General features: G+C 43.0%; 1 protein-coding gene across 1 annotated transcript; it reads left to right on the top strand.

The window, feature by feature from the left end:
* The first annotated feature begins 9,342 nt into the window (after positions 1–9,342).
* On the top strand, positions 9,343–10,352 carry LOC121474790 (polyglutamine-binding protein 1-like). Its single transcript, XM_041727894.1, is given in 2 exon segments — positions 9,343–10,085; positions 10,087–10,352. Coding segments are annotated over 2 exon segments (786 nt in total). The 5' UTR covers positions 9,343–9,482; the 3' UTR covers positions 10,270–10,352.
* Positions 10,353–10,606: the final 254 nt, after the last annotated feature.

Genomic DNA, 10,606 nt, shown 5'->3' with positions numbered 1-10,606 from the left:
TTTTTCAGGCCTCATTTTACCCTTGAAACAAGACAAACATCTTAAAAAACAAATCTAGGGGTGCACAGCTGGCTCAGTCAGTAGAGCATGAGACTCTTGGTCTCAGTGTTGTGAGTTCAAGTCCCACACGGGGCCTGGAGCTTATGTAAATAAAAATAAGGTAAAACAAAACAAAATAAAATAAAAACAATTCCAGTAGGAGGTGGCAGCCCAAACCAACTTACAGGAAAAAAAAAGACGTACAGATGCATCAATGACATACACACAAATTAAGAAATAAAAATATTTATCTGGTATAACTGGATTAGGATTCTAATTAAATATTATCAAAAAATACTACAATCTCATATCAAGTACCAACAGAATATGAATATCCATCAGTCAATTCCAAATCCAAAATAACCAATTAAACCCAAGAAAGTTTGGAAAACCTATGGACTGTATAGCTATTTTAAATTATTCCAAGATTCTTAGGACTTAATGAACTAGTTTCAGGGGCTTCTGAAATCTAAAAGGCAATTCTCATCGTTTCAAATAAGATATCTAGGCACACAGATTTGGTTTTACCCATGTCTAGGAATGTTTTTCCTTAAAACCTCGTCTTAATCATACAAATAATTCCTTCCCGATCTCTCCTTGTTTCGTTTCATCTATCCAGAAAGTTTACTAAATTTTTACAAGCTATGACACAAAATAATTGGCACTCTGTCATAACAGGTAGAAAGAATATATACCAGGAAGACAGGTGACGTTAACACAGAAATCATCATAAAACCTCCTGACTCTAGGGGGACACCTGGGGGCCTCAATGGTTGAGCGGCTGCCTTCAGCCCAGGGCGTGACCCCAGGGTCCCAGGATCGAGTACCCTGCAGGGAGCCTGCTTCTCCTTCTGCCTGTGTCTCTGCCTCTCTGTGTGTCTCTCAGGAATAAATAAATAATATCTTAAAAAAAAAAAAAAAAAACCCTAGTGCCTCTAAATCAAGGACACTGACAGGAGTGATACCTCCTTTATGTTGTTACACATACGCTTCTGCAATTTGTGAATTGCTCAAGGGCAATGTCTCAGGGCTGGGCAGTGTCCAAGTGTAATGAGAGTAAAGTCTTCCCAATTAAGAAAAAAGAAAAAAAAAATCTTTTTTTTATAAAGTATACAATGCCATATGGAACCAGAAAAAAAAAAAAAAAGAGTGAAGAGTTGAGGTCACTAGCCAGATAACTTACTGATACTCATCACTGAAATTGATCAAAACACATGGAACATTTATGCTGCTTCCTGTGGTCCTGTGCTTTTTTTTGGGGGGGGGTGGCGGGGGGAGAGGGGGCTACAGTGAGGCTTTAGAAAGTGAATATTTGTCCGCACATGTATATGACTATGACTAACAGATGATGGTGTGATGGTGTCCCTTCCTTGAAAAAGCTGAGCTCATTCTTTATTTCTGAAATTATAGAACTCTGTTCCCTGCTAGGGCTCATGTCCACACTGGCTGTCATCTCGCTGCAGGAAGGTGCCTGCTCAACCCCGCCTGAGGGGATGAATGGAGCACCTTGGTTTGTCCTTCTGACGCATCAGTCGCTATCACTCAGAAAGTGAGATATGAAAATGACAGAAAACACAAAAGCAAAATGACATCTACTGACATTGTTACGCTCTGTCTTACACTAAAGCTTGCCCTGTGAAATTAAATATTAATTTTTTTGTAGATGGGACATTATCCCAAAATAACAATGTCTTGAATTATCATTCCACAGACAGAAATAGAGTTTATTCACAGTTTCAATTAACGTGGTCCGAGAGGTTCTGCGAAGTGAACAATAAAGGGCAAGGGGAGTAAGAGGGCATCGGAGCATATTCCGTCTCAGAGAAGTGGATTTCTGAAGACAGAGACGGCCCAGCCTTTATGGAACACCCGACTGGCCCTAGGCGGCAAGATTCTGAGCCTAATGACGTCCTCATAAGCATGCGATTACTTTGTGTTAGAATCTACTACTACCAAACCAACGTGACACGCTTCAGAAAACACTGAGAAGGTGCCGAATGGAAGAGGAAGGGGAAAACTTACAAATTAATGGGAGTGGGAGGGGAAAAAAACAACCTACATCCCAGACCTGATCATACCTACATTCTTAAAATATGCATAAACAATGATTTTTCTTCGAGTGCGAAATCCTACTGTGCAACTACTAAAAATTACTATGAGCTAGATTACTCTGTATTGTGTGTTACGACTTTAATAAGCACCTCAAGAGTAAAAAAAATCTATCTTGGTAATGAATTGTATTAAATTAGTAGAGCTAAAGATCTAATCTATCCTTTTCTTAGTGATTCATGCAATCATTTTCTTAGGAAACTAAACCTAGAAGATTTATCTTACTGCTCAAAAATGAGTAAACGTTCAGACCCCAAAGGGAATTTAAGCATATTTAAGTGAAATTCTAATTTCTCAAATGAGGTAATTATAGCCCATACAGATGATGCTCACGCTCAATGACCCAGAACAAACCGTGAACACCGGGTCCTCCCACTCTTACCCGCCACCCTCTTCTGCTGTGCCACGTGCTGCCCATGCCCGTGCGAAGGGGAGGAAATGTCTAAGATGGGGTCATGTGACCTGGTAATACTGGAAATGAGTATTATGAAGGGACCAGTCCCACATTCAATTGTATCTGAATATCCGATGCCAGATACCTTTAAGTTTTTTTCCAAAGCAGAAGAGGGTTCTTTATCAAATAGGATATTCCTATCCTCATCCTAGTGATTCTGTTTATGTGAAATGTTTGGGTGAAGGAGATAAAAAGGCCATTTCAAGACAGTACAGTAGGGAATTGCGGTGATAAATAGCTTTTCAAAGACATGATGACAGATGCCATTAAAAGCCGCAAGCTGCTAAATCTGGAGGCTCGTGTATGCTTTGTTCTTGATTTCTAAATATATCCCAGGTTGTTTTCAGAACTTAAAACACAGTCATGGGAGGTTGGTGATTAGAGAAACTGTTTGAAGTTTCACAATCAGAACAGCTGGTCCAGAGATGTCAGAAGATGATGCGGAGCTTCACGAAGCAAATGCAAAATAGTGAGTGGAGGGTGTTCGACAAGTAGTGAGACCCCATCCGAGACCACTGCAGGTGTCAGGTCGCCTTTGGGTTACGCACGTTTTCCAGACCCAGTGTCTCAACTGGCCCGCTTGCTTCTAAGGGGGAAAGCTGTATGATTACTTGAGAGCTATGGAAAGGGACAGGGTTTTGATTTCAAAACAAGCATAACACCAATATACGGCGCGGGTGTAAGGGAGCAGGTCACACGCTCTGGGGGCATAAGGCTGTTCTCATCTCTCACCCCAGCTCTCATTGTAATCGCTCCCTCACAGGTGTCCCGGAATAAATCTTCCTCCCGCAGAGTTTATTCTTCAGGGATGATACACAGTAGCCAATTTTTTATTCAAGCCACCTCATTATTCTACCCCAAATCTCCCAAGGCCTTTCATCACATTTAGAGTAAAATTCAAACCCTTTCCCTTTTGCCTGACTAGGCCTATGGGATTTGGCTCCTAACCAGTCCCCCATCTGCCTGCTTCCATCCCATACTTAGAACACAGTGGGCTCCTGGCCGGCGTTGAACACGCCAATCACCAACCAATCTCCAGACCTTTTTTGCTCTTGATGCTTCCTTCCTCTGGACCAGGCTTCCCCGCCACTCCCCCCACCCCCCAGATGTTTGCATACTTGGCTTTCAAACTGCATTCAAGTTCATGTTCCAATGTCATCCCCTCGCTCACCACTCTCTGAAACAATTTCCATCGGCTCTATCTCCTTATCCTACTTTATTTTTCTTTATAGTATATAACGTCGCTCGGGTTCTGTTATGCATCTGTTGTATTTACACACTTGTGAACTTGAATACAAACTCCAGTGAGTCAGATTCTCGTCTGTCATGTTTGCTTTACATCCTCAAGGCCCCAAACAGTGCCTTGCACACGACGGCATTCAATAAATGTCCCACGGAGTAAAGACGAATAAAGTTATTTTTATATTATATAATATTGCCAAAGGATTAATATGGTTTTAAGGTAATCAGAGTAATTAAAACTTAGCTTATCCAAATGTACCAGGGCCTTTAGGGGCTGGGGGATGGAGAGGTGTCCAATTTTATCCTTCATAGTGTCATGTTAGACTATACTTATGGTCCAGGATCTATCTCTTGACTTGGATGTGGCTCTGATAAATTAATACTAATATCTGTCATTAATGTCATCTTTCGGACTATCACTTGATTTTCTTGGCATACCACTTTAAACTGTATTCATTTCCCATTGTTTACTGTGGAAAATGATAGATTTCCAGTTGGTTCTCAAACGTTATCTGATTCAACAAGCGAAATATACACACACCGGACCTCCTGTTCCCCTCAGCTTTCCCCTAATTTTTTGTCCAAAACACACACCACACCAGCCCTGTGCTCTGATATAGATGAAATCTTCAGCTCTGGCTGATAGAGCGAAACAACCCCCCAACCGGATCACGTCTCTGATTAAAGCAAAATCAGGGCTAAACCCTTCTGAGATACACTCAAAAGGCAGGAAATCATATTATTGTCATAACGCTTCATTTATTTAAAGTGACAACATCTATTACTACTTGGCAGTTAAAACATTTCTACATTTCTTACTCTCTTAAGCCAATTTGTACGCTATCTCAAATTCATTGCGCTGTCTAAGCAACGTCATACTCAAACTGAAACTGATGAAGTCTACGTGACACTTCTTTAAAAAGGAAGGCCACGGCTCCCAGCTGACAGATACGGGCGGGTGGCACAGGGCAGCAGGAAGGTTGGCCTGAGGCATGTGAGACAGATGCTTGCGTGTCCCTAGCCACTTATGGTCTAAGATCGGGTGCCTGGAGGTCACAGCTTGGTTTCCACGTTGAGTTTCTTGAAGGCAAGTAGGATGGGTGTGCTCAAGCGGTCTAACCCGGCGTGATTTTATTTTATTAATAAGAGGCTAAGATACGTCTAAAGATTAGGCTTGCCAAAAGGGCTGAATACAACTGAAAACCTTGAAGTTTTGCCTCTGGTTCAGTATCATCACGGTCCTCACTGCCTTGTCCTCCTGCTGAGGCCCCGAATGCTTCCTCAAAGACATAAAGCACGAGTTCTGAGGCTTAGTATTAATGCCAAATGTCATTTTCCAGGTTCGGATCTTTCTTCATGGTTCAGGAGTGAGGTTTATTTTGACTTGTCCTTCCAGATACACGCTCGCTCTTGTCCACCCCTGCTCTATGTCCTGGGCAGCTGGACATGGATTTCAGTAATGGGATCCTCTGTGCTACGGTACGAGTAGAGCATAAAGAGCATTGGTAGAAGCACCAGAAGAGGTTAAGAGAGTAAAGTAAATCCTGGCTTTCGTCTGCGGTGTCCTCTTTGTCTGCCTGTGTCTCACGACCTCTCTCTTCCTCTCTCACTCTCCCTGGGTCCTTCTCTATAGATTCGTCTGCCTGCCCCTTGGGCTTCTGTATGCTACTGGTGGGCTCCTGCTAGGACTAGAAGAGCCCATGACTATCTGCATTTTCCTTATTTGGCTTCCTGCCTATTATTAAAATAGTATATTTATTAAATTCTCCTCCAATGACTCAATTTGAGGATCATGTTAGAAATCTGACTGGTACCATCATCCAAGGTCAGCCAAGGGGAAAAGTAAAAGCAAAGTCCTCTATCGGCCCCGGAGCTTGAAAGAACCATTTCTGATCCTAACTTTCCCCTAGGAGCCCACACCTGACTCTGAGGCAGGAATGTCTTCACATGTGAGTAACAAATAAAAAGTAGGCTTGAGGGAGTACAGATGAGTAACAAAGAGATGAAAATACTTTTTGGTCAGATAGGTACTTTGACAAATCCTAGCCAGTTTAATTTTTGATCATCTTTCGAGATACCATGGCCTTGCTGATTTCAAGCAAATCTGGGAACGTGATCTTAAAAGTAGTAACTTCAAGGTACGCCCTGCCTCTTCCCTTTCTTCTTTAGGATGACTTGTTATGTGAATTGTGTGATTTAAAAAACATCAGAATACTCACAATACATGGATTCGTCTGGAAATGACACCATTTGCTGTTTTAAAATATTCCTTGGGAATTTTATTTTTTAAGTAGTTTTTACACCCCATGTGGGGCTCGAACCCACAATCCCGAGCCTGAGCCATGTGCTCCACCACTGAGCCAGCCAGCAGCCGCTAAAAATATTTGCATTCACCGATTCAAATAATCTATCTACACTCTGCTCAGCTATGACAAACTCATACATGTATTTTTCAAAAATACTTTTTTTATATTTAGGAAAATAATTTTGTTTTTATTTTTTCTTTGATTTGCAAACTTAAATTTTTTTTTTTTTCAGAGGCAGGGAGCAGGAGAGTAGGTTCCACGTCCAACGTGGGGCTCCATCTCACAACCCTGAGATCATGGCCTGAGCCAAAATCAGGGGTCAGAGACTTAACCCACTGAGCCACCCAGGAGCCCAGGCAAATTTTGATTTTAAGCTTTTATTCTTAATTTCGAGATTTATTTCATTTAGGCAGAGCATATGAATGGCTGATGTCTTATTTTTGGTAATTCTATGAAGTTACATTTGTTATTTAAAATAGGATCAACTGTGGCTTTTTTCTGTGGAGGCAAAACATGCATGCTTACAGTTTATAAAATATGAAATATTTAAAAAGGGGACTTACTAAGGAGCACGTCTCTTCCTGTCTGTGTTTTGAACTAATTGAGAACTAGGACTGGCAGTAGAAGGAGAAAAAGTACTAACTTTATTAATAGTAGAGGCTAAGACTGGAAGACATAAGCTACTATAAACCCAATAATTTATGAACTAATTCTTGCCCTGTGATACAGAGTACAGGACCCCAAGGGGAGTTTTAGTTTACTTTACAGATAAACCCATCTATGTCTCTATCTCTGACAGGCCTAAGTGAATATTGAAAGTCCTCAATTGGCATTGGGAACAAACACCTAACACGTTTGATTCAGCTTTTCAACCTGGTAAGAGCTCTTCAAAATCCAAATCTATATTTAAAAACTCAGATAAAATCTTAAATTCGGCAGATCATTCTTTTCTTTCCTGATGCGTATCTCTCTAGCTAGCTACCATCAACTTATTTATCTACCCTTTTTATTTACTTTTTAAAATAACATAAAACCATATAAAAACCTTAGCATAAAAACTAAAAAAAAAAACCAAACAGATAAGTTAATATTTTTCCATATCAAATACACAAAATCATTTTCCTAAGAGGCAACCATGATGTATTTAATGTCTAACCTTCCAGACCTTTCTGTATGGATTCATGTATTCACATTTACATGCCTACAGAGAAATATAGAGTTTTGCTTTGTAGTGGTGTCTTATAAAGGTTTTTGCAACCGTCTTCATAAACTTAATATTTTGAACGAGAGATTTCATGGTTTACTGGAGAGAAAAGGCAAGGTTTCTTTTTTAATGCTTTTCTACAACATAGGGCCCTTAGGCAGAGAAGGAATGATCTGAATGGATCTGGCAGTGACTTTTCTACCCTGTGCAAAACACAGTAGCTACGGAATAAATTATAGCAATGGGTTGCATTTCCTCCTAGAAACATGGACTTTCTGATCAACCTGATGAGATCAGCATTCAGAGGCTTTACCACTGGTATTTGCTGTCCTCGGGCCTGCTGCTAACGGCCAAGATAGCCATTTTAATATAATTATTTCCTTTTTCTCTAAGTGTACTCTTCTTTTCACCCCTTTCTTTAATACTCAGCATAATTGCCCTCTTGTTCCAGTTACATCCCTATTTTTTCTTTAGAGTTACAGTCATCACTCTTTCCCGGCATAGTCCTTTGAGATTTCAGCAAATAAAACCATAAACAGAGAATCAGAAAGTTTTAAATCCCAATTGCTTGCCTTTCCATTACGTATCGTTTTCCATTTTGTTCAACTTTATTTGACCTACACGGAACAAGACAGAGGGGGAAATATCAGCCCTTCTTTTCAGCATCATAAATGAGAGCTGTGCTATTGCATGCGCGGGAGAGGAACAATATATACAGAGTTCTTGATACAAGGAAGTAAACAACAACGGCATTTTTCAATGATCTTACAATATTGAGAGAAAAAAATATGTATGCCTGACAAAAATTCAAAAATTTTAGCACTTGGTTGACTCAGTCGGTGGAGCATGTGACTCTTGGCTGGGGTTGTGGGTTCGAGCTCCACATTGGGCATAGAGATTATTTAAAAAAATAGTATCTTAAAAAAAAAAAAAGCCAGTGGTTTGAATGAGAAGATGACAGAACAGAACCGTAGCTGGGTACAGTCAAGTGGATACAGTCCCGCTGACAGTGGAAGATGGCAGTGAACACACACTCCATGTCAGTCGCCAGCGATAGCCTAAGTCCCTGGGACATGCTGGCCTGGATCGATGAGTCTCTGTAACCGAATCTGACAAAGATGGAACAGTCGTGCCCAAGGACTGCCTGCTGTCTGTTTATGGACATGCGCCTCCCTGGCTCCACTGCCTTGAAGGAAGTGAAATTCCAGGCTAAGCTGGAACACGAATACATCCAGAACCTCCAAATACTACAAGTGGGTTTTAAAAGAATGGTGTTGACAAAATAACTTCTAAAAAGGAAAGTTTCAGGACAATTTTGAATTTGTTCAGTGGCCCAAGAAATTTTTTGATGCAAATTCTGATGGAAAAGACTATATGATCCTGTAGCTGCCAGGCAAGGTCCAGAAACAGCAGCAGCTCCCCCTTCGTTGCTCCAGGTTTGAACAAACCAAAGAAACCTCCCAGCTCGAGGGGGGCACTCGCCAGAGGCCCACCGTGACACAGAGAACCAGGGCAACCCCAAGACAGGGCTGGGCGTGGTGTGGGCATCAGGGATGATGAAGCAGCTGAATGGATGCCCCAGTCAACGTATTAAAACTTCCCGTCCAAGATGTGGAGAAAGATTTCTACTCTGGAAAGCCAAGGAACACTGAATGCACTTGCTAAGAGAACAAGAGGGAAAACAACCCTGACTGCAGAGGTGCGTTTGTGAATGAATAAATAAAACTGTATTTAAAATTGGCACCAATGGGATCCCTGGGTGGCGCAGCGGTTTGGCGCCTGCCTTTGGCCCAGGGCGCGATCCTGGAGACCCGGGATCGAATCCCACATCAAGCTCCCAGTGCATGGAGCCTGCTTCTCCCTCTGCCTGTGTCTCTGCCTCTCTCTCTCTCTCTCTCTGTGACTATCATAAATAAATAAAAATTTAAAAAAAAATAAAATAAAATAAAATTGGCACCAAAAAAAAAAAAAAAAAGGGGGGGGCCTGGGCGAGGAACAGGGTCTTGGAACACCCAGCCTCGAGGGGAGGGTTGGTGAGAGTTTGGGCGTCATCGCCACTTATATTCCATCTTTTAGCCTGTAGGTTCCGTCTACCCAGCTATTGGTGCAGGTCTGCCTGTTATCCGCTATGCCGCTGCCTGTTGCATTGCAGACCCGCTTGGCCAAGAGAGGCATCCTCAAACATCTGGAGCCCGGACCAGAGGAAGAGATTATTGCTGAGGACTACGATGATGACCCTGTGGAGTATGAGGCCACCCGGTTGGAGGGCCTGCCACCAAGCTGGTACAAAGTGTTTGACCCATCCTGCGGGCTCCCTTACTACTGGAATGTGGACACCGACCTCGTGTCCTGGCTCTCCCCGCATGACCCCAACTCCGTCGTTACCAAATCTGCCAAGAAACTCAGGAGCAATAATGCAGATGCTGAGGAGAAGCTGGAGCGTGGCCACGAGAAATCAGACCGGAATCATGAGAAGCCAGACCGGAGCCACGAGAAGTCAGACCGGAGCCATGAGAAGTCTGACAGAGATCGAGAACGTGGTTATGACAAAGTGGACAGAGAGAGAGACCGGGACCGGGACCGGGACCGGGACCGTGGGTATGACAAGTCAGACAGGGAAGAGAGCAAGGAGCGGCGCCATCATCGCAGAGAGGAGCTGGCTCCCTACCCCAAGAGCAAGAAGGCGGCAAGCCGGAAGGATGAAGAGTTAGACCCCATGGACCCCAGGGGTCCCCAGCTCCTACTCGGACGCGCCTCGGGGCACATGGTCAACAGGACTCCCCAAGCGGAATGAAGCCAAGACGGGCGCAGACACCACAGCAGCGGGGCCGCTCTTCCAGCAGCGACCCTACCCGTCTCCGGGAGCTGTGCTCCGGGCCAATGCCGAGGCCTCCCGAACCAAGCAACAGGACTGAGCCTCCCCGTCACCCCACCGCCATCCCCGGGGTTTTTAATAAAAGCTTTTCAATGGATCGTGAAAAAAAAAAAAAAAAAAAAAAAAAGGGGGCCTGGGCGAGGAACTCATTGTGAATGAATAAATAAAACTGTATTTAAAATTGGCACCAAAAAAAAAAAGGAGGGAAGGCTGTGGAGTTCTCTGGGCCACACACCAAGGCTTTGTGATACCTGCTGAAGGGGGCCCACGGCAGGGGCAGGCGGGGATCGACAGCCTGGACCAGCAGAGCAACACCCGAATGCTTCACTTTAAATCATGTGCTTAACTGCAAAATACTCCCTTGTTGTTTTTTTTTT

Source organism: Vulpes lagopus, chromosome 13 (genome assembly GCF_018345385.1).
Source record: "Vulpes lagopus strain Blue_001 chromosome 13, ASM1834538v1, whole genome shotgun sequence".
NCBI lineage: Eukaryota > Metazoa > Chordata > Mammalia > Carnivora > Canidae > Vulpes > Vulpes lagopus.
This window is presented reverse-complemented; position numbering and strand designations above follow the sequence as displayed.